Source organism: Zymoseptoria tritici, chromosome 5 (genome assembly GCF_000219625.1).
Source record: "Zymoseptoria tritici IPO323 chromosome 5, whole genome shotgun sequence".
NCBI classification, from domain to species: Eukaryota; Fungi; Ascomycota; class Dothideomycetes; order Mycosphaerellales; family Mycosphaerellaceae; genus Zymoseptoria; species Zymoseptoria tritici.
The window spans coordinates 853677-875776 of NC_018214.1; the positions used below are offsets into that span (position 1 = coordinate 853677).

At 54.1% G+C, this 22100-nt stretch overlaps 11 protein-coding genes across 11 annotated transcripts; 7 read left to right on the plus strand and 4 right to left on the minus strand.

Annotated features, from left to right (window-relative positions):
* Positions 1–124: 124 nt before the first annotated feature.
* Positions 125–584, minus strand: MYCGRDRAFT_104423 (uncharacterized protein; the record flags this gene model as incomplete). The annotated part of the gene is made up of 1 exon (XM_003852643.1): positions 125–584. The coding sequence occupies one exon, from the start codon at positions 466–468 to the stop codon at positions 199–201; it is 270 nt and encodes an 89-aa protein (XP_003852691.1).
* Positions 585–933: 349 nt separating this feature from the next.
* Positions 934–3179, minus strand: MgHpr5 (uncharacterized protein; the record flags this gene model as incomplete). Its single annotated transcript, XM_003852642.1, has 2 exons — positions 934–2437; positions 2506–3179. Coding segments are annotated over 2 exons (2178 nt in total), but the record flags the coding sequence as incomplete, so codon positions are not given.
* Positions 3180–3357: 178 nt separating this feature from the next.
* MYCGRDRAFT_100167 (uncharacterized protein) lies at positions 3358–4120 on the plus strand (the record flags this gene model as incomplete). The annotated part of the gene is made up of 2 exons (XM_003852083.1): positions 3358–3585; positions 3639–4120. The coding sequence occupies 2 exons, from the start codon at positions 3459–3461 to the stop codon at positions 3938–3940; spliced, it is 429 nt and encodes a 142-aa protein (XP_003852131.1).
* Positions 4121–4280: 160 nt separating this feature from the next.
* Positions 4281–5259, plus strand: MYCGRDRAFT_100168 (uncharacterized protein; the record flags this gene model as incomplete). Its single annotated transcript, XM_003852084.1, has 2 exons — positions 4281–4942; positions 4999–5259. The coding sequence occupies 2 exons, from the start codon at positions 4334–4336 to the stop codon at positions 5257–5259; spliced, it is 870 nt and encodes a 289-aa protein (XP_003852132.1).
* A 68-nt stretch (positions 5260–5327) lies between these two features.
* On the minus strand, positions 5328–7340 carry MYCGRDRAFT_109426 (uncharacterized protein; the record flags this gene model as incomplete). The annotated part of the gene is made up of 4 exons (XM_003852641.1): positions 5328–5789; positions 5843–6205; positions 6265–7174; positions 7247–7340. The coding sequence occupies 3 exons, from the start codon at positions 7045–7047 to the stop codon at positions 5328–5330; spliced, it is 1608 nt and encodes a 535-aa protein (XP_003852689.1).
* Positions 7341–7568: 228 nt separating this feature from the next.
* MYCGRDRAFT_93124 (uncharacterized protein) lies at positions 7569–9973 on the plus strand (the record flags this gene model as incomplete). Its single annotated transcript, XM_003852085.1, has 3 exons — positions 7569–7690; positions 7775–8376; positions 8988–9973. The coding sequence occupies 3 exons, from the start codon at positions 7569–7571 to the stop codon at positions 9971–9973; spliced, it is 1710 nt and encodes a 569-aa protein (XP_003852133.1).
* An 824-nt stretch (positions 9974–10797) lies between these two features.
* Positions 10798–13449, plus strand: MYCGRDRAFT_109427 (RCC1 domain and calcium binding domain-containing protein; the record flags this gene model as incomplete). The annotated part of the gene is made up of 1 exon (XM_003852086.1): positions 10798–13449. The coding sequence occupies one exon, from the start codon at positions 10798–10800 to the stop codon at positions 13447–13449; it is 2652 nt and encodes an 883-aa protein (XP_003852134.1).
* Positions 13450–15030: 1581 nt separating this feature from the next.
* On the plus strand, positions 15031–16896 carry MYCGRDRAFT_93126 (uncharacterized protein; the record flags this gene model as incomplete). The annotated part of the gene is made up of 8 exons (XM_003852087.1): positions 15031–15082; positions 15142–15281; positions 15331–15365; positions 15417–15540; positions 15902–15926; positions 16006–16223; positions 16291–16343; positions 16533–16896. The coding sequence occupies 8 exons, from the start codon at positions 15031–15033 to the stop codon at positions 16894–16896; spliced, it is 1011 nt and encodes a 336-aa protein (XP_003852135.1).
* A 330-nt stretch (positions 16897–17226) lies between these two features.
* MYCGRDRAFT_93127 (uncharacterized protein) lies at positions 17227–19746 on the minus strand (the record flags this gene model as incomplete). The annotated part of the gene is made up of 9 exons (XM_003852640.1): positions 17227–17356; positions 17412–17541; positions 17937–17961; positions 18123–18371; positions 18466–18548; positions 18652–18728; positions 19173–19241; positions 19531–19577; positions 19687–19746. The coding sequence occupies 9 exons, from the start codon at positions 19744–19746 to the stop codon at positions 17227–17229; spliced, it is 870 nt and encodes a 289-aa protein (XP_003852688.1).
* A 186-nt stretch (positions 19747–19932) lies between these two features.
* On the plus strand, positions 19933–20766 carry MYCGRDRAFT_93128 (uncharacterized protein; the record flags this gene model as incomplete). Its single annotated transcript, XM_003852088.1, has 2 exons — positions 19933–20392; positions 20444–20766. The coding sequence occupies 2 exons, from the start codon at positions 19933–19935 to the stop codon at positions 20764–20766; spliced, it is 783 nt and encodes a 260-aa protein (XP_003852136.1).
* Positions 20767–21181: 415 nt separating this feature from the next.
* Positions 21182–22007, plus strand: MYCGRDRAFT_104427 (uncharacterized protein; the record flags this gene model as incomplete). The annotated part of the gene is made up of 4 exons (XM_003852089.1): positions 21182–21287; positions 21339–21623; positions 21679–21715; positions 21774–22007. 4 exons carry the CDS (start codon positions 21197–21199, stop codon positions 21832–21834), a joined length of 474 nt encoding a protein of 157 aa, XP_003852137.1.
* Positions 22008–22100: the final 93 nt, after the last annotated feature.

Genomic DNA, 22100 nt, shown 5'->3' on the forward strand with positions numbered 1-22100 from the left:
TATCCCTGGTAAGCTAGCTCTACGCTGGCCATGATGCAATGCTGCATAATTGTGTCTTTGCGTGGTTGTCGTTCGAGACGACATGTGAGCAGGACACACCAATCCTTCATGAATCACCACGGTCTGGTCACCATGATTCTCCAGGGTCATGCAACCTATCTACTGTTCCTTGCAAGCGCTTCATTTCCGGCCAGCGCTTCATTTCCGGCCAGCGCTCCAGCCGTGCAGGCTGCGTCTCATTCCTAGCGTCCGGCGCTGAGGCTGAACCTGTGACATTGTGGTCGAGTGAAGAGTCGATGCTGGTCTGAAGGTCGGAGGTGCGACGTCCGCAGGCTCTTCGGACTTCGCTTGAACGATGTTCTCTTGCTCGGGCTCTTCACTAGTGGGTGAGCTTGAGAGGAACACGTATTTGCTCGCATTCTTAGGACTCTCGATTGCCTTTTGCGGAGCTTCAGGCCGGGAGAACATTGGTGTCGAGCGTGGCTTGTACGACGGCAAGGACGGTGCTGGTGCAGAAGCTCGGCTTGGTCCAATGTTATTGGCACCGTCGGGAAGCTCGCGGAGAGGCTGTTTAGGCCTATGTGTCTGCGACCTCGCCAGGACCTGCTTCGCCACGTCGACCCCAACAGCCGGCACAGTCTTGCCTTTCTTCGCAAAGAAGCTGGCAATCGTTCCTTGACCCTCAATCTGGCGCTTCTTGCCTTTTGGTTCTGGCTCCGCGACCTGCTTTTCCTTCTCCTTCGCCCGATCATCGACTTTGCGAAGCTGAGCCTGCTCCATAAGCTCGTCGTATCTGGCAGCGACACTCGTGAATCCCACGACAGGCATGGTCGAAGATGCGGTCGAGAAGCCTTGCGGCTGGTGCATAGTGACAGAAGATGACTGTGCCCAGGTCGTACTTGCGCTGATGAATCCAGTTTGAGCTGCGTCACGCCTGTCATTGTCCCACTTTGCTAGTCGCTCAGGTGGTTGTTCGCCATTCAGCGGCCAGAAGTTATCCTCATCCCGCTCAAGCCCTTTCTTCAATTGAGCGACAACAGTTGGTTGGGGACAATCCCGCCTCAGCGTCGTGCTCAAGCTGGTGACCGCTGACAATGCCAAGTTGGGACCATGCTCTTCAAAGAAGCTTGCAGCTCCGGGCTGTGTGAGGAAAGAAGACATCGTCGTGTCCTCTTTTTGAGTATTCTTGATGGGGCAACTCAAGTACAGCAGAGCCTGTGCTCGGGTCATTCCGACGTAGAGAAGTCGCCGCTCCTCATCGTTGTCGTCGGCCCGGGAATGCGGTATTGATCCCTCATAGCAAGCGGGTATGAAGACCACTGGCCACTCCAAGCCTTTCGAAGCATGAATCGTGGAGATGGTGACCTGCTTGACTTGTTCGTCCCCGTCTTTTGCTTTCTGCTCTGAGGCCGCGAGAGAAATGTTGGCCAGGAAGACAGAGAGCACGTCTTCGGCGGAGTTGTTGCTTTGCTCCATGTCGTCCAGAGTGGGCAAACGATCAGCCTCGGCCATGTCTTTCAGCTTGCCAGGAGTACTGAGATCTGCTGCCTGTGCCATAAGTTCTTCCACGTTGCTCCATCGAGCCTCATACTCCTTCTCTTCCGGATACTTCGATTTCAGATAAGCTTGAAACGAGATCTTCTGCGCAATAATGTTGATCAGGTCGACCAGAGACGGTCCCTCACCCCACGACTCCACCTTCTTCTGTCCGCTGAGAATCACGTTGACAAACGAGGCGAGGCCTTTCCGACAGGGGTCGTTCAACTTGGTCTTCGGAGTCCTTCGGCCTTGTACGGTGTCGATGATGAGCTTCCAGAAAGACATTCCTTGCTCGCGAGCTTCCTCTCGCAGCTTCTTCACAGTCTCCTCGCCGACTCTCCGAGGCGGTACGTTGACGATTCTCTCCACTGCCTCGCTGTAATCCGGCTGACTGATGACTCGAAGATAGTCCACGATGAGTTTGACCTCGACGCGATCGTAGAACCGCAGTCCACCAACCATGCGATACGCTACTCCAGCATTGCCAAGAGCGGCCTCGATCGCGCGGGAGAGAGCTGCGGAACGAAGCAGGATCGCAAAGTCGTCTGGTTGCATCATGTTCCCGGACATGGCTTGCACTCTTTTGATCTCTGAAACGAGCCATTCTGCTTCATCATAGGCTGACGGCAACTTGCGAAGCACAGGTCGCATGCCGTACGAATGTGTTGCCTGGAGCTTCTTTGGGGGTCGTTTCTCATCCTGTTCGATGATCTTTTGGGCAGCATGGAGGATCGCGCCGGATGATCGATAGTTCTCCTCCAGATTTATCGTCAATGTGTCCGGCCACTGCTTCTTCATGCGCGTCAAGTTCTTAATCTCCGCTGATCGGAAGCCGTAGATGCTCTGATCTGGGTCGCCGACGATCGTGATGACATTCATCTTCTGCGAGAACAGAGACCTAGAAAGGGCAGAAGGGTTAGCAATACTTCGGAGGGTGTAAGGACAGGCTGGGATCTGCTGGCATACATCATGTCAAACTGAACGTTGTTCGTATCTTGGAATTCATCGATGAGGACAGCTTCCACATTTGCTACGCATTGTGGATGGCTTCGTAGCAGGAAGCAGCATCGGAGGAGAATATCGTCGTAGTCGAGAAGTTTCGAAGCAGCCAGTGTCGCCTCGTACTCATCGTAAAGTCGGTCAAACTCCTGCTCTTCAACCTTCTTTGCTGGCTTCTCTGGATTCGAGACGATCCCTTTGGCCTTTCGTGATGATATCCTTCCCAAAGCCGAACCCGGTTCAATCGAGAGATCCAGTCTCTTGATTACCCTTTTTAAGATGGCTTTACTGTCGGCGGAATCGGCAATGTTGAAGTCCTTGTCTAGACCGATGTACTGGCCATAGCTTCTCAGGTACCGCAGTGCCACGGAATGGAATGTCCCCAGCTTGAGTTGTTTAGCCACATCTGCACCGACGAAGCTCGTAATGCGCTCCTTCATCTCGCTCGCCGCCTTGACGGTGAATGTGCAGACGATGATGTTCCATGGTCTCAGCTGCTTGCACGCAACGAGGTAGGCGACGCGGGCGGTGAGAGTCTTGGTCTTGCCGGAGCCTGGAGGTGCGAGGACTTGCAGAACCTCGGCCGGAGATGCTACGGCGGATCTCTGGGCATTGTTGAGCCCATGTAGGATGTCCTCCATGCCCACATCGGGAGTCGTGGTGGTGGTCGAGCAGTGAGATTGGAAGACGCGAGCTGGAAATCGCGCTATGTCGCCTGGTCACTTGACTTACGGTGGGCCAGAACCTCGAAAAAGACAGACTCGGAGCTCTCCCCACGTTTAGTTCTACTGCGTCAGCGCCAGGACAGGCGACCCTTGCAGCTTCGAGGTGTGAACAGTTGGACATCTGGACATTGTTGTTCACTTGAGCTCCTAGTCGACACGACATCCACCAGAAGTACAAAAGACACCCAAACCAACATGCAATTCACCACCGTCACCGCCGCATTAGGCCTCTTTCTGGCCGGTGTCTCCGCCCTCGACAAGCCATTGGACATCAAGATCACTCTCTCGAACACATGCGCTGACAACGAGAAGACGAAGAAGGGTACGAGAGTTCTCCTAATGCTGCAACCTCGAGTTCATTCTGACCTCCACTAGGCGACAAGATTGAAATGCACTACCGCGGTACTCTCGAGGAGACCGGCGCCGAGTTTGATGCTTCATACAACCGTGGCACACCGCTGCCCTTCACGCTGGGTTCTGGCCAGGTCATCAAGGGATGGGACGAGGGTCTGATCGGAATGTGTGTCGGAGACAAGAGGACGCTCACCATCCAATCTGAATACGCCTACGGAAAGCGCGGAGTGGGACCGATCCCGGCCGACGCGGTGTTGATCTTCGAGACGGAGTTGGTTTCTATCAATGGCAAGGGAGCGGACAAGAACCAGGAGGAGCTTTAGGTGGCATGGTTGGATTAATAAAGCTGCACTATGGCACAAAATGGAGAACGTGAAGGAGGAATAATTTGGATTCGTGCGGTGTCTGACAGGCGCAGAGAACGACCACATGAGTGGTCAGGACAGGTGACACAGATAGCAACTTCATCTAGATGAAGGCAATGTCGTCCTGGGATCCATATGCGTACTGGTAGCAACCGTCCATTTCAGCCATGATGTGTGTTCCGCTGTGGAGTCAATGTTCCGAAACCAAGCTCTTGAAAGTTGAAAGTTGAACAGCTGGCGCGAAGCTCGAGCACTTCCACGAGTCGACGCGACCTGACTTTGACTTAAGCCTCACCACAACGTCCGCTCCACAACGCCCAACGCGACACACCTCCCAGTTCACCGACCAACATGGAAGCCCTCGAACAGACCCTCCGCTCCGTGCTCCAACCCATCACGCACAACCTCCCCACCCCACTCACCAATGCCGCAACCCAACTCCTCGGCGACAGCTGCTACCGCTCCCTCGTCCACAACGTCACCATCTCCGACACGGTCTGCCTCAAACTCGCCATTTCCAAAGCCCTCGGAATCGCCATCATTGGCGCCTCATCCATCGTCAAGATCCCGCAACTCCTCAAACTCCTCAACTCCCAATCCGCCGAGGGAATCAGCTTCCTCTCCTACCTCCTCGAAACTGCCAGCTACCTGGTCACGCTGGTCTACAATGTGCGCAATCAGTTCCCGTTCAGCACGTATGGCGAGACAGCGTTAATCGCCGTGCAAAACGTGGCGATCGCCGTACTGGTATTGCAGTATTCGGGCAGGGGAGCGGCGGCGGCGGTGTTTGTGGCTGGACTGGCGGCTGCGGGATACGCGTTGTATAACGAGGGGATTGTGGATATGGGCATGCTGAAGTATATCCAGGCCGGCGCGGGTCTGTTGGGTGTTGCGAGCAAGTTGCCGCAGATTGTGGCAATTGCACAGCAGGGTGGTACTGGACAGCTTTCTGCCTTTGCCGTGAGTGAAAATGCTGTTCTCCGGCATGTCTATGTGATACTGAGGATGGATACTAGGTTTTCAACTATCTCGCTGGCTCGCTGGCACGCATCTTCACCACGCTGCAAGAAGTGGACGACAAGCTCATTCTATACGGCTTCTTGGTCGGTTTCGCGCTCAACGCCGTGCTTGCTGTACAGATGATATACTACTGGAACAGCTCCAGCAGCAAAGACACCACCTCCACAAAGCTGAAGCCGAGCGGAAAGAGAGCGATCGCACATGCATCTGGCGTAGAGAAGGCAAAGAAGTCGCCCTCGACCAGACGTCGTGGATAACGCAGCAATGAAGCTGTGGCCTTGAATACACAGATTTACCTTCAAATCTGCCCGTTACACAAATCTCATCACCCCTTCCCTCTTGCCAATTCCTCCCTCGCCGCATCCAGCTCCGCGTCCGACGGCATATTGACAATCATCAAATAAAGCACATCCTCCTTGAAGACACGTTTGGCCGTCTTTCTCAATTTCCTCTCCCGCCGAGTGACATTCTTGCCCGAATGCACATACGTCCCTCCTGAAGGCCCCGCCACTGCTCGGAAGCCTGCTCCATCATAACCTTGCACGTCCGCGGACTCGGTCACATACCCATGGCGAGGCTCCCTACCACGTGCGATGCGTCGCATGTCTTTCGCCGACTGCTTGTTGGCACGACGCTCCTCCTTTCTCAGTCGAGGCGTTATGGTCCCGCCCGAAATGAGAGCAACTAAGCCGCCGGAGTACATTGCGTGCTCTGCGTTTGCGGCTCCAGTGGGAGGTTGATAGTCGCCCTGCGGGATAACAAGACTAGAAGGAGGAGCTTGCTTGGCCTGATGAATGTGTCAGCTTGTGAAATGATCTTCGCCGTGCGTCTCGCACTTACAAACGACATCTGCGCTCTTCGATCGATGTAGTCCGCCACGAATTTCTTCGCGTCCTTCGACTTGTCCTTGAAACTTTCGGGACCTTCCTGGGCGAGTTTGTGGTCGAGGTCAGGATATATCAAGGGCGCTGCTTCTGGCATTTGCAGGGCGCCTCTTGTGGTATCGCTGGCGACACGCAAGTTGCTCATTTGATCGCTCATGCTGCGACTGCTCTTTCCCTCTGCATTGCATGAGCGTTGCTTTGTGACTTTGGCCATCGCGCGATAGGTCGAGAGGTTCACGGTCTCGGCCGAGATGGGCTGAGCGTCGGTGGCTTCAGAAGCTTTGTAGCGGACGATCATGGCGAACAGTCCTGCTGGTCTCTGCGAGGCTATCAGATTCTCTTATACCTGCAAACAGCACGGCAGGCAGCATGGCTTACGAAAAGTGTCTCATTGACCCGGTCGAGGAAGTTGTTCGTTCTGTACCGAGCCCGCATCTCGCTTCCGACTTTGGCGCCAACCTCCACTGCAGCACACACGACCATCGCGATAATCGACGGCGCGAAGCCGGCGATACCAGCCGATATGCCGATGACGTCGAATATGGGTGATGCTTGCGAGGACTTGTGGAAGTTCTTGAGAAACGTGAGGAACGTCTCCTGATCGATGCCGGTTTCTGCAAGAGCTGGAGCGTACGCTCGAACAAAGCCTCGGGCTTTCTTGTGTGGCCGGCGCTGTGGAAGAATCACTGGACAAGGGAGTGGTTGGCGAACGAAAGGTGTCCCGCTTGAGGTGGTGGGCTGCAAACGAGAGGACACTGCGATCTCTTGGACAAGCTCGTTTGTGGTTTCGCGACTGGCGTCGGCTGTGATTGTCTCGTAGCTTGGAGGCTCGTCGCTATCCGAATGCGTTACTGCTTCGTCCGACGCCCATGCCTCATCATCGCTATCATCTCCGAGGGACGAGTCGTAGTCTGAGTCCGTGTCTATTTCGTATTGGACCGGATCCTTTGCATCCGGTGGAAACGGGTCGCTGACGGATTCTTGCTGGCCAGTTGTGTCCTCATACGATGGAAGCGGGTCACTATGCGCATGCGCTTGACTTGGGCCTTGCGGTACCTCGATAGAAGCCTCTCGAGATCGCTTTTGTTCCTGACGATGCTTACGGTACTCAGATACCAGGCCGACTCCTTGACCGATTGCTCCCGAGATCAGGTTGGGCATTCTTTCGTTTTCAGGCCCTGTTGTGGAACAGCAAGATGTAGTCCAAGTGGATCAGACCCAAGAAAGAAAATGGAAAGCGAGAGGGGGTGATTGCGAGACTCTATATGTACAACCTGCCATATGTCCGCTGACGGAGTATATGTACTGTCATCAGAGCTCAGCCTTCGACCTATCTTACTGCATATCAGGAATGTAGTACCTTGATGCGAGAAAATCACCAGCTGGCCAGCATTGTTCCGCTAGCGATGAGCACAGGTCCCGCGCTCCGGACTGTAGGTATGAAATTCACACTCTTCTGCTGCAATGTTGCTGGGCTGAGCAGAGTTGTCCTCAGTCAGATTCCTGACGCCTGAACTGTTGGAAGTGGTCGCTCGCTAGCGCCCCGCGCTAAGTGTACCCGAACGGTGATAGCGCCTTTGCGTTCAGAGGACCGCATTTCATCAGTCGTCGACCCGCCCTCTTGACGATCTCCTCTCATATCACACCCAATCGCTGCCACCACTGGCTGCGTCAACGTTATCATGGCACTCCCACCAGAGCACTTCAAGGCGCTCGATCAGCTGCGATTGCGTCTGTCACAGCTCTCCACCTCGATCGGATTGCTTCGGAATGAACTAGAGAGGGAGCAACCGCTTCCCACGTGGTAGGCTTTGTCGACGTCCATCTCACTCACGAAAGGTAGGCTAAGGTAAGTGGCTAGGCCTGAACTCCAGACAGCTGCCTCCAGCCTAGGGAGCAATCTCCAGAACCTTGCCGCAACTCTGAGCTCGCAGCGCCAGCTGTTCTCGTCCGAACACGCGTATCCGCTCCCCGACTTTCCCGGGCATACTCAAGAAGGTCTACTGCAACAGCTGCTGCGGAAGAAGCTCGATCCCAAGGCTGAGGCTTGGATCAGCGAATCGTTGGAGGGAGACAAGAAGACGCAAAATGGAACGGCGGAGGAGGAAGCCACCCTGAGCTCGGAGGATACTATGGCACTTTGGAGCTGGGCAGGTAACGCAATCGGCGAGATGCGAACCGAAATGGAAGATTCTGGAGCATTTCGGGACGACTACACTCTGGCGGAGCGGCAGGCGGGCATTTCCAGCGTAGTCACAGGGATCAGGCGGAAACTGGGCCGGGACATGGACAGCGAGGACGAGGACGACGATGAAGACGACGATGGGAACATGGACACGAAAGACGAGGAGTTGAAAGATGGACACGAAGCAGACGCCAGTCCCTCTCAAAGCGCGAGCCTGGAAGGGTTCAATCCCACGGCACCACCGATTCCGTTGGACACTCTATTGCGCTTCGCTACCGGCTCGAATCCTCTGCAGGCCGGATCGGGTCTTTGAAAAGACGTTGGCATCTGCATGACAATTTGACTACGTTCACCAGAGAATCCTACATGAGTTCTCCACATTGGCTCACTCCTGCACGCTGTGGATTTTGAGCGCTTTCAGACCGTAGCCACATGCATAACCAGTTCACGCTCACAACACTTACGGCAGGTGCTCGCAGCAGGTACCTCCGTGCTTCTGCTCAAACTGCGCCGACTGAGCTAATGGAGAGAAGCATATAGATCGATAACGGCGCGCAAGGTTGGTGAGCTCGGATCGAAATCCGTTCTGTGACAGCGCCACGGTCCTATCGGTAATTTGATAACTCGTCGTCGCTTAGATTTGACTAGACAAAATGCACCTAGGTAGCTTGGAGTGCGCAGTGTGAGCGGAAGCACGGAGGTATGTGGTTCGATCCAGTTTCACACGCCTTTCACATGAAGAACTCGACCAGCCTCACATGCCTGAAGACTCGCATGGTCGCAGCTTCGAATATTGAGTATCAGGCATATGGCTGGCTTATGCTATCACTCTTCTTCACAAGGCCTCAGCTGCCTGACGCCTTGTTCGTTGCATGGTATTGTCTTCACGCATAAGAGGTGATGTATCTACCTCCAGACATCCAAACCCTCACCACATCGCCAGCAGCAACATCAACATCGACCGCTCTCTCCCCGTGCCACCTACATACCATGGCGATGGCACCACCGCCAGCGCCATCTCCTCGGGCTGGACGACGGAGAGCCTTCCCTCTCGAAATGCTTCCAGCTGAGCTGAGGGATCTTATATACAGCTTCACAATCGCCGACAAACTCGAGCCCTGGCCATTGGCCAAATGTCGCAAACGAGGTTGGTATTTCAAGGCAAATTCACACATCATTCCCGTCAACCTGCTCTGCGTGAGCCATCGGATCCGCCAAGAAGTCACCACCGTGATGCATTCACATGCCTTGTTCATCGTGGAGCATCTACCCATCTTCGACCGACTCGTCCAAAGCAGACCGCTGGGCAGCTCTCTCCGACGTCTAAGCATAGGACTGAGCCACGAGGGGTTCTTCCGTCTGTTTGGACACAGTTTCCGCGACGGAGACATCGAAGAGGGTTGGTTCGGCAACAGCAGTAGCCATTTCACGCCAAGCCCACGGCCTACCGTGCAGTTCCTTCAGCATATGGACCTCAAGCAGCTGGTGCTGGTGATCTCGCCTCCGCCGCGGTCCGGAGAATACCCATACACAGTCTGCCAGAGGAGCATAGTCGACAAGATCTTCGAGGAAGCGTTTCCGTGGGTGAGCGGACTTCCCGTCACGGTCATGGGATGGGTCATGCAGTATCAGAAGGAAGAATTCGAAGCCAAGTGTACTCGTGCACGACAGCAATATCTCAAATGGTACGAAGACTGGGCCTATGAAGGCGAAACCACTCCATTGGTGAGCTACCATGAGTGGGAAGACGACGACGGTGGGGTGAGTCTTGTGCCGTCGGTGGGCAATGAGGAGAGTGAAGTATTGGAGGAGTTTCCGCCAAGATGCGCGTGCGAGCACAGCTGCGACTACGATTTGTGGTCCCCATGGACGAAGGGGCACGAGAATGAGGGTGTTGTCTGAGCCACGAACGTTTCTCTCGGCGCGAGGCAGTCTTTTCCAATGGTGTTCGCGCTGTGCGTATGAAGGTACAGCGCGCGGGTGAGCGACAAAAGTGTTTTCTTGCCTGTTCATTCTTCCAAAAGCGAGGCATTTCTTGAACATCAATTAATTACTTCTGACACTTTACATTAACGGGGTCTCTTTTCGGTCGTGAGCGTTCGTCTACTAAGCCCTGCATGCACATTTACTGGACCATACATGCACGTTCACCTGGCCGTACATGCTTTGCGGCCATGTAGTTGTGAGGACAAGCGAGCTGGTCAGCGTGTCGAGTCGTGCACAAACGCTTTGCTGGTCGTGTACGCTTTTCTGGTCGGAAGGACAACACATGAGGACATTGATGGTCATTGAGTCTGGGAGGATAGACTGTCGAGCATGTCATCTGTATTGTACGCGGCGGCAAGGCTTTTTGTCGAGAATGCAAATCCCTCTGCTTTTGCAAACGAGGATTCCTCGACGCCGACTGAATCTTTTGGCCGCATCCTTCCTCCATCTTGTTCCACACATCACATCCATCGGACCACCGATCAATATCACGCACGTGCAATTCCATTGCTAACGCTGAAAGCGGCGCAAGAAGGCGTTGCTACGATGTGGTCAAGATATCAGAAAGCGCGAATTGCTGAACTTGGTCAAGCCCCTTGCCTGGGCAACTTCACCCCGAGGTTTCCTCACATGAGCTTCAACAAAACACGACCACAGAAAAGATCACAGGACCCGACTGCGTGATTTATATCAAGAGAACTATTGCTAAGCCTGCATCCTACATCCCATGACCCGGCAGCATGGCACAGACTCCAGCCCATCTGACCAGATATCATGCGGTCGCCATCACGTTGGCCGGCCTTGGACTCGGTCTTGGACTATACACCGTGTACACGAGCTATTCCGAGCAGACTGCCAACAGCGCTCTCCAACGAAGTAATGCAGCACATCGCCCGCGACGCCAAACAGGGACTGACCAAGCTACCTCATTTGAGTGGATCGCTCCGAGCGACACTGCACAGCTAGGAGGCATCAACATCCGGCGAGGCAACCGACCGATTACCTTTGTCTTCTTCGGTATTACTCCATTCCCGACAACGGAGGATCTCCGGCGAGTTGACTCAGATCCGGGGCACATTCACGAGGAGCTGAAGCGATTTTCCTTGGATGCTGTCCTGGAAACCTTGCTTGCCTACACGGCTCGTTCAGAAGTCCCTCAGATTGGCCCCGTGATCGAGCGAGAAGGGTTTGACGAAATCATGGCCGCACTCATTTCGCGCAACGCACCGCGATTGCTCAGTCTTGCCCCCGATATCCCCCGGATCATGGGCCTGGGCGACGGAAGTCCGAATGCAGAGTCTACCTCTGTTATCAGACAAATTGTGGAGCACGAATCCTGGGCTACCGGACCGCGACGAGGTTCTGGATCTGGATCGAACAACAATGGAATCAATTCCAGTGAGACAGACATGGACATGATGGACATTGCCGACCCTGAAGCAAGAGATCCTGGTCAAGGTCTCCGTGGTCTACTGTACTACATTGCCGAAGAGGATGCTTCGCGCAAGGCTTACGAGCATCGAGGTATTCGCTGTGAAAGCTGCTCGATAATGCCAATTCGTGGTATCAGGTATCACTGTCTGAATTGTCCCGACTTCGATCTTTGCGCAACTTGCGAGGCGCACGCAGTACATCAAAATACACATGTGTTCGCCAAGATCAAGATCCCTCTTCCCGTACTTTCGCAGCCTACGAAGGAATACAGGCTATGGTATCCGGGCGACCCAAGGAAGATTTACCCCAGCTTGAACGCCACTGTGAGGAAGAACCTCATGGATCTTCACGGGCTCGAGGCGCCGCAGTTAGATGCTCTGTACGATCAGTTCACGTGCATAGCGAATGCGCCGTGGCGGGAGGATCCATCTGGCATACGAACAGCAATGGACCGTCGTGCTTTTGACAAGTCAATGTCTTCGGAACGGTGGACCAATCGATTCGCCCCTAATATGCTGCTGGATCGCGTCTTCTCCTTCTACGACACGGATGGCAATGGTCTCATTGGGTTTCACGAATTCATCGATGGTTTCGCATACCTTCGTGGCCCGAAGCGCTTCGCATCGCTTCAGCGAGCCATTCGAGGATTCGACATGGACGGCGATGGGTTCGTGGATCGACATGATTTCGTCCGCCTGTTCCGAGCAAAGTATGAGATTCAGAAGCAATTGATTCGAGACTCTACCGAAGCTCAGGAACCAGAGCAGACTCGGCGAGGATGGGAAGTCTTGAATTCCAGCCAGCCCATCAGTTCAATCTTTTCAGACGAAGCGATCCCTCAAAGCGAGGATCGACCTAGGAGGGGCAAGCTTGAGGTGAACGGGGACATGCGGCCGCTGAATGGTGCGAAAGGGAAGACTATACTGGATGATAACGATCCGTTTCCACGATGGTCCGGTGCGGCAGCCATGGACAGAGCTCCTGCCCCGGAACAGGCACAGGACGTGCTTCGACAACATCTTATGGCTTTCGAAGATCTTCTCTACAGCAGAGAGGGCGCGAGCCAGAACATGGACCGGATTGATGGCATGGCACAGGCCTTGGACCTTTCAGCGCCAGAGTCTCAAGCCAGCAGCGAAGATGACGAACCCGAGCCCTGGATACAGGAGATCTTGTGGAATGCCGCGGAAGAAGGCTACAACGAGATGCTGAACCCTCTTTTCGTGGCGAAGGATGTGGAGAGTCTAGAGATCAAACGAAGCCGTGAAGACCGAAAGAAATGGCGCCGCAATATTGATGAGTATGTTGCCAAAGAAGGCACTATTCTTGATCGGCTTGAGGTGGTCGAACGACCTAGGCGGGCCTTCGGCACACTGGCCCTGCGCACCGTTGAACCTGCCCAAAGTTCAGAGACTGCCGCGACTACTGATAGACCTGGCCAAGCGCCTGTGTTTCGTGGCGAGATTGTCCCGACAGACTGGGAGAGCCTGGCACGGTTCGAGGCAGAGATACCTACTGCTCCACTCGAAGACTTGCTGGCAAATAGTGGTTACGGCGTTCTTGGCGAGAACAGTCCACCAGACAACGGCCCGAGAGCAGCATCCCTCGGAGCTTCTACCATATGGAATGGCAATCGACCTCAGACAGCGACCTCACCTCTTCGGGCAGTGCTGTCCAATGTCGAGAATGAGACCGAGGCGGACGTCACCAGCTCGAAAGCCTCGGATGAAACGGAAAAGGCGGAACAGAAGCCCGAAGCACAGATCCCAGACATCGAACTTCCCGACGAGAAGCAGCTTCGCATATGGGCCATACTGGATGCCATGGAGAAACAACAGGAAGAAAATGGAGGACCAGCACGGCTGAGCTGTGCCGACGTGGAGAGAATCATTGTCGCGAAGAATGATCAGGCGCTCCGGGGTATGGTGAAGTCATGGCTGGAGTTTGCGAGCTTTTGATCGAGCATGGTCATTCATTTGGATGCATATCCTTGTACTGCTAATGTTGGCGTGGCGTAGATACCCTTGCTTTGCTGCTGTATTGCTGACTGTCGTTCAGAGCATGTTCCACCCTTGTCTCTGTCTGCTTCGAAATCGACGCTGCTGTTCTTGGAAACCAACAGGAATTGGGGATCATCTCTGCTCCAGCGCTCATCTGCTCTTAGCAGCGAGGAATTATTGATGGGTTTTGAAGATTGCAACCGCGGCACAGCATCAATCGATTAATTGCGCCAATCCTTCGCTGACGTGCATTCAAATTCGCATCCCGCGCTGCGAACGACATCATCTCAGATTGATCAGTGCAGAGTACAGAAGCAAAAACGTTCCCTCGCTCCTCCTCCTCAAACTGCAAAGTCGAAGCCAATCGAGGCCAACCCACGCTGCAATGACTGCTCGAAAATAGGCAGTCTACAAGGCACCGGTGATATAATGTCTCCGGGCCATCGCTTGAATTGCACCAAATGAGATACACCGAAGTGGCTTGGAGTGTACGGTGTGAGCGGGAGCACAAAAGTACATGTACTTCTCACATGCGGTCCTCAGCTCCATCCCGAGGTAAGCGGCACGCGATCTTCGTGCAGAAAATCCCAGAACAGCTCCTCCCACACCCATCACACCTTCAAGCGCCGATCTCTGCTGCTGCTCGACTCTCCAGTTTGCGGCATACAGCAAGTACCCTTATGCAGCCAGGCGAGTACTCAGATCCTCGCTAGAATGCATGTACAGGCGCAGTGAACCGCACACCCGGTTCGCCTGGTACCTCAGCACGCGAGCTCGAGATCCAGATGTGGCACGGTCTGGTGGTGTCGTTGCCATCGCGCGAACCTTATAAGCTGTCATCCCACATCGCCCCCATTTTCATAAAGTCGTCAAGCGCCACCATCCAATCTGAGGACCAACCACGCGGCGCTCCAACCGACCAAACAAGGCTGGACTCTCGGCATTGAACCCGATGGACCCGAGCCATTCAACACACCGACGAACCAGGTCCTCGCACTCGACGGCTTCTACAGCATGCAGACCCTATGAGCCACGAGGCCGGCAGCTTCATGCCATGCACGCGCAACGCTCTCGAGGCAACGCCGTTCTTCTTTTCCAGCGTTAAACCTGCGATTTTCAGCAACTGTTCGGTCCCGTTGACCTCGGCGAGGGCAAGCACGGGATAGTCGAAGCGGGACTAGCTATAGACTTTATGCAGCACGCAGGGCCAAGCGCGACCTGACACGCCGTTGTTGAAAAAGTCCCCGCATCGAGCCTCCCCATATTCCATGGCGTCGCATCCAGACGAGACCTTTACGATGTTGAGTGTGGGCCAGGCGAGTTCGGGTCGATCTACATTTCTGGGGAAATGGACTTTTCCTACAACACTCTGCCGCCTCCACGTTTCTGGTTTCCTGTTCGCCCGGTCTGCGCTGCATTCATCACAACTTTCACTCGCAGGGGCGTAGGCTCGCAGGAACTGGACGAGTCATTTCGCGGACTGTGATCCTGTGAAGCACAGGATCTCTTTGCGCTTGGATCTCCTTTGCGTCTGTCAGGATGCCAGGAAATCTCGAACTGCCGCCACCAGAGGTCATTGCAGCATGGCCTGGTGAGTACATTGGATAACAAGGTAATCATCGACAACACGCTGACGAGCGCAACCTACAGCACCAAATCATGTCAACCCCGAGCGGAGGGCGTGGATGCCTGCATTCTCCGGAACGCTTCAAGCGGTTACGACTCTGCTGGTGGTCACGAGATTGATTCTCAGGGCGCAGAGAAGGGCGGGGGGTTTGGGCATTGATGATGTGTGTCGAACGTGACTCCCGTTGGAAATGCTTGGCTGACAGTCTGGAGGCGATGCTCTTCCTTGGGTTCCTCGCTGGCACGATGTGAGTTGACCGTGACAGTCGTTTGGATGCTTCGACTAACGATTTGACAAGGTTCACATGTGTCGCTATCTTGGGCGCGGGACAATACGGCTTTGACAGACACATCTACGATATCGACTTCACCAAAGTTACCGAAACGGCACTCATAGCCTGGCTATCGCAACTGGCCTTCCTTGTGAGCACATCGGCCACGAAAGTGTCAGTGTTACTGGTAAGAAGCTGAATTAGAAGGCCTAAATATTCCGAGATAGTCTCGGACGCTGAGCCTTCGTCTATTCCATTACTGACGTTCCCAGGCTTACAGACGTGTCTCGGCCGGCTCGCTGTCCAGGTACTGGAAGGTATGTTGGCAGTATGACCATCACGACTCTAGCGGAGCGCTGACTCTATTGCAGTGGGGTACCGTCAGTGCAATCGGATTTACCGTAAGTCTATGAAGGGTCAAGGCTCGCATCGTCCGAGACTGTCTCCCGTACAGCGCCGGGTCTTGCATCGCTGTTGAAGCATTGCTGACCCTTATATCTCTCGACGTTCAGGTAGCTTACTGCATCGCATTCGTCGGTAAGTAGAGGAGAGGGCAAAAAGCTTCGCAAGCTCGTTGTCGCCAAATCCTGCCAGCTCCCGCTCTAACACGACACAGGTGTTCTTATCGGTGGCTGCCGGCCGGTCAACGCATACTGGAGAGCATACGACCCCGTCTACGCTGCCTCGGTCGAGTACACTTGTATCCCAACCAAGTTCCTCAACCCCCTGTCTGGTGGACTGTCCGTGGTCAGCGACTTCTACGCCGTGGTCTTACCTATTGGTCTCCTCTGGCATCTCAAAATCAGCAAGCGACAACGTTATGCATTGAACGCTGTAGGTCTTGCCAAATTACCCTGCCCGCATACCTTTTGCGTCCAAGGCTGACACTGCTTTCTTTCAGGTCTTCAGCCTCGGCTTCGTGGTGGTCATCGTGGGCATCGTCAGGACTGTCTCGTGAGTTTCTCCAACGACGTTGATCGGCTGCCTTCAAGACAACGCTAACCCATCCAAAAGTCTGCAAAAGTTAGGCCATACCTGGGATCTCACGTGAGAAGGTTTTGAAGCCTCAGTCTGGGCGCAACTCGAGACCCAACTCGCCATCATCTGTGCCGGCATGCCCGCGCTGCGAATCTTCTTCCGTAGCTTCCTCAGATCCAACACCGTGCTCGACAGCAACACGGGCGGTATCAGCAACATGAGTTTTCGGGAATCTGCCGACGGAGCGAAGATACTCAGCACCTTCCAAGTGGAGCAATGGTCTGTCCGAGATGGTGATTTCGGAAGCTTGATACTTGGGAAGGCGGAGCAGGAATGGACCACGGTTCACGAAATCGAGGTGGACGAGATCACGACGATGCCGGAGCGAACGGCGATCAGGACGGCGTCGGAATATGAAGCATTGGCATTGGAGGACATCAAGAATTTCAAGGCTTCAAATCTGTATTCTGGGTGGAGAAATTCTTCCGAAAACTCATCGGAAGTCGATGGCAGCTCGGATCGGAGATGAGGACAATTTATCGAAATGCCAATCTGTTCACGTTCATTTGCGGCGTCGACAATGCACGCGAGGTATACAGAACGCTGGATGTCTTGCTTGCTGCATGCTATCTGGGCGAAGTGCTCAGTGTCAGCAACAAGGGAAAGATGCATTCATTGCCGGTCGGTGTTCTCCTAGCCATGTGCCAATGTCATGCTGGCTCGCGAGTGTAAATACGAGGATCAATTGAGACTCCATCTGGCTAACAAATTAATGCATGAACAGGAACAATTCGAACCATGGTCCAGTCAAATGGGAGCACGACAACAGGAACATCGTTAATCCGCGACATTGGTTGCTTCACGTGAAGAACCCGCCGTCCTTGTTCTGCTGTACCTGCAGCTCGAGGAAAGTGGTCTCGTCATGACTGGGAACAACCTTGTCCTTGGTCAAGCGTTCAAGTTGATTCAACCTGTGGGTTGAGCGAGACCTGCTGCAGAAAGTCAAGGTTTGTTACGCGTCTAGCTTCAGTTTCATTCACTCACCACGCAGGATGATCACGAGCAAGCCACCCCTGAGGAATGCCGTCTCGCCAATTTCGATGACATGGCAATGGTCGGAGATGAACAGGACCGTCACGTTCGGGCATGTTGATCTGCATACCGATGAAGCCGTCTGTGTGACGAGGTAGGTAACGCCGGAGATGATTTAGGCCTCACTTGTTCGATCATCGGAGGTCTTCCGGTTGCTATGTATGACAAGAACGGTCAGTGAGACTCCTTCCGCTTTGAGTAGTTGCTGGGACAGTAGGCTAAACTCTAACAAAACTTACAGGTCGAGCATCAGGTACGGAGGTAATGTTTCAGGTATACTCCGTCATCCGCGCCAGTTGCACTGACCGGACAGCGGACCTCAGTTCCATATTCCTCGAGATCAGCTTGCATGTTGTGCAGAGATAGCCAAGGTCGCACAAGATCATGAAAGCAGTAGCGCTCGTGCGTCACGATATGTACGCATGCATGTCCTACCATTGATCTTCTTGACTGATCGCTTGATTGACGAATACTCACATGAACCCAAATCTCGATGTCCTTCCTGTCCAAGAACGAGTCGGTCAAGGTGAAGACTTGACATTCTCAATCTTGTGGCCTGTCACTTCTATCGCCACATCCAGCTCGTGCTGAGGCTCAGACCTCACTCTCGTGAAAACGTCGGACATACTGGTCGGGGACTCCTTGCCACACCCAGTCTCACACAGTGTCAGACCCTCGATCGGGTGGTTGATGAGGACACAATATGGGGAGCGCTCGTCGCTTGTTGACGGTCGGGATTTCCTTGGTGTCGTGCAACGATGTGTTGCCGCCATGCAGAACGGAGCCCTCGTCCGCCTCCAGCCATACGACCGCAAGAAGGTGGAACTTGGTTCCCGCTGGTGCAACATTTGAGACGTGGTTTGGCACGGATCCGCTGTCCAGCTGCTGGTGAACCGCCGTCGATGCCATGGTCTGCGTGCTATCAGTGGCAGCGCTAGAGGGAATGAGAATCCGACTGAATGCTGGCTCGCACGTCGCACGCGCGAAATTGCGGCCGCTCACATACATATGTGCTCTGCGTGCTCCTCGTCATATTGACCACCGCTCGGTCATCACGGCCAATGCGAATGCTCCTCCGTATTGTCGCACCTACAGATGAGGGGAAGCATGTGTATACATCACACAAGATGCGGGGACAAAACGCATGTATCGCTACCTCCTACAAGCATGTAAGTCGTGGAATTGGACGGACCGTCGGAGAGGGTGGCGAAGCCAATCCCTGCGTTCGCTACACGGAGTTGACGGAATCCGCGGAGCATCCAGATGGGCCTGTACCTGGTGCAAGCGATCCGAGAAAGCCGCTACCCTCAACCCTGTACCAACCAGGTGTATGCTCCCAAGCCTGGCGGCTGTGTTATGTCGTCGCGGTAGAGGATTGCAGGCCAAGCCTCCAATCTGCCGTATATCTGGCTCCTTGAACGCGGTATGGTTCGGATCGTACATCGCAATGCAGGAGCTTGCATTCGGCAGATGAATGATCAAGATCGTCGTTGTCAAACACAAAAAAGTACGCCGATCAAGCCGATCTGTGTAGACGCCCTGAGCGTGGGGGTGGGTTCCAAGACGTGGAGTAAAGTTTTCGGCCACAGGGGCCAACTCCCGAACCTGGTCTTTCGCCTCCACCTCCATCCATCATGACCACAAGGTTTGAAACGACGAACGATGGCCGACAGGCCGATCGGACCTGTCCCAATTCCCAAAAGCCTGTCTTACCCAGCATATGCACGAGTGTAAGCGCTGCGCATGCCCGGTGCATCCGGGTCTACTACTGCGCGGCGCGCCCTACGATCGACAGCAGATGCAGAAAAAGTGACCGATCATATTTGACAGGTTGACTGCGCATTCGGATGAGATACGGGATGCAGATTGATACTGCAGCTGTACCGCGGATTGAATGGACTTCAATCTGTTGGCTGCCAGATTCAGACTAACGGATCCGAACGAGCGTCAAGCATCGTGATCACCTGGAAGCAGACCAACAGAAGCCGTACGTTGAGATCTTCGGACGTGCGGTCGTTGCTGGTGTTGTGCCCGGATCTACTCCACGCTTTTCACCGGGAGTTTCACTCACCATGTGTCATGTGCGAGCTTGCCGTTCACTGCGACCAAGGTCCCGAACTATAAAGTTAATCTGCGTGGGATGTATCACAAATGCTAGAGCATTGGACCGATTCCTTTTCCCTCATCTAGCCATGCGCGTGACTGCTGTACTGACCCGTCTTATTACCTCCGTACATGGACCCGCCTTGATGGGTTTGTGCTTGGTTCGTGACTGATCAGGTTGCATTTCGTGCTCTCCGCTGAGTCGTGCCGGCCTATGTAAGAAGAGGATACTGCCGGCTCTTCGTTACTTGGGTCAATCTCACTCTCCACCATCTCACGTACATATTGCTTTCCGGATCTCTCTCCAACATTCTTCTTGTTGCCTCCTCTGATCCTACCTCTTCCAGATACACTCTTCCGCTCCTCAAAAATGTCTCCTCTCATCATCGACGACCACAGCCCGAGCGTATCACCCACACGCAGGGCTCGTTCGAGCTCGTTCGCGGTCACCATGGCTAAGCCGAGAGACTGCCCGCGGCTCGTCGACATCGAATTCTGCGCCTTCGCAAATGAGAGAACGAACCACCTTCTCTCATACCGAGACCCACACCAAAAGGCTGATTCCGAACGCGCCGTGCGATGCTACCGATCACTTCTTCGACGGAACAATCGTAGAGCCGGCTCATCCATCGTCAGCTTCCGGAAGGTGACGGACACAACAACAGGAAAGATCATCTCGTTCGCCAAAACAGAGTTCAAGGCGTACACGGAAGAGGAGCTTGCCAGTCGGCCAGATACCGGGCATGAGGGCGAGTCTAGGATGAATCGGGATTGGTTTGCTCTCAATGAGAAATGGAGGCGTGCCTACGTCGGGACCCGGCGTCACTGCTGTAGGTACATGATCAGCACAACAATTTTTGCCTCGACTGACAATCCAACAGATCTTGGCATGGTCGCTACCCAACCGGCCTACCAGCAACGCGGTGCAGCTACCATGATCCTCGAACCCATTCTTGGCGATGCCGACGCAGAAGGCGTGGAGTGTTATCTCGAGGCCACCTCGACCGCGAAACCGCTTTACGAGAGACATGGTTTCGTCGCCGTCGGCGAGCTCAGCTTCGATCCGGCAGCGTACGGCGTCTTTGGTTACAAGGTCGAGACACAGACTGTCATGGTCCGTGGCGCGTTGGACTCCCGTGGGGTGAGGCAAGAGGTGACGCCGTGGAATGTTGAGACGGGTCCAGTACAAGCGATGCTTTCTTAGAGAGCGGGAGGTCAGAGTTACACGTGCGCTGCACGAGCATGTATGTTGTGCAACGGAGGGGCATCTCCGAAAAGCTGATTAGATTGAGTCCGAGGATGGATGGAAAGGACAATGACACTCCGCCATGTTCGTGGCACTTGAAGAGAAAGCGGCGGGAGAGCGGCGTTTTGTTGTGGGAGGCATTTAGATCGCAGCTGTATCGCGAATATGTAAATAGCGAATTGAGTATGTTCAAATGTTCATCATGCGAGGAGTCACTGGAGGACAAAGATTATGAGTGAGACGGCAAGAAGGCCGACTTTTAGGCTCTTAGCGTCGCATTATGTCATCCTTCTGTCGGCTTTTGATCGAACACTGGATGAGTCTCTGCGCAAACACAATCCGCCGCCGTCGACACTGAACACGAACACTCAGCACCGACTCGATTATCATGTCTCTCAGCGCGCCAGGAGGTGCTCCGCCGATCAATGCAGAGGAGGCCGACAACTATGAGGAGATCGAGAAGCAATTCGCAGTGAAAGGTACGCCCACCTGGATGCGCCGACCATGATTTTCACCTGACAAGCATTCAGTCGTCGAGCACATGTCCACGTACTGGTCGATCCTCGAAAAGCTCCCTGGATCCAAGCTCCGACTCACGAAAATGGACGATGACATCCTCGAGCACTTCAACTCAGAATTCCCCGACTTTGACCTCAAAGCCACCATCAACGAGGACGACATGAAGAGCAAGGCAGGAAAGGAGAAGTGGCGCAACTTCATCAATCAATACGAGAACAAGGTGGAGGACTACAACTTTGGCACAATGCTGCGAGCAAACACCGCGGAGGAGTATGGACAGGAAGGAACGATTTTTGGTGAGCAAGCAAGAACGTGAATAGAGCAAGAACGGAATTCTAATGATAGGTCCAGCTGTACGCATGCAATTCTATGCGATAGAGATTGCGAGGTGAGTTTGATTTACGTACAAGTTTGCGCATGCTTCATCTTGCTGACTCGGTGCTCAGGAATCGGGCTGGATTGAACGACTGGGTGTACGAGAAGGCGACTGGCAAAAAGGCATCGTGAGCCGAATCATCCGATTGGACTTCTTCAGTCAAGCGGTTTGTGTCGAGATCCGCTCTGCGTGCCAGGTCAGTCACCGCGCCCATTGTTGAAATGCTGTGAACGCAATGTTTGCGATCTAGGTCGTACCCACCTCTTCGAGATGCTGCTCCGTCAGTACTTGGCCCGGATCAAGTCGAGAAATTCCTTCGTGACAAGGAGGCTGGGAGGACACATGGCGCGTGGTGTTCCAGAAGTCGCACGGAAGAGAAACGAGGTCTTCATTGGAA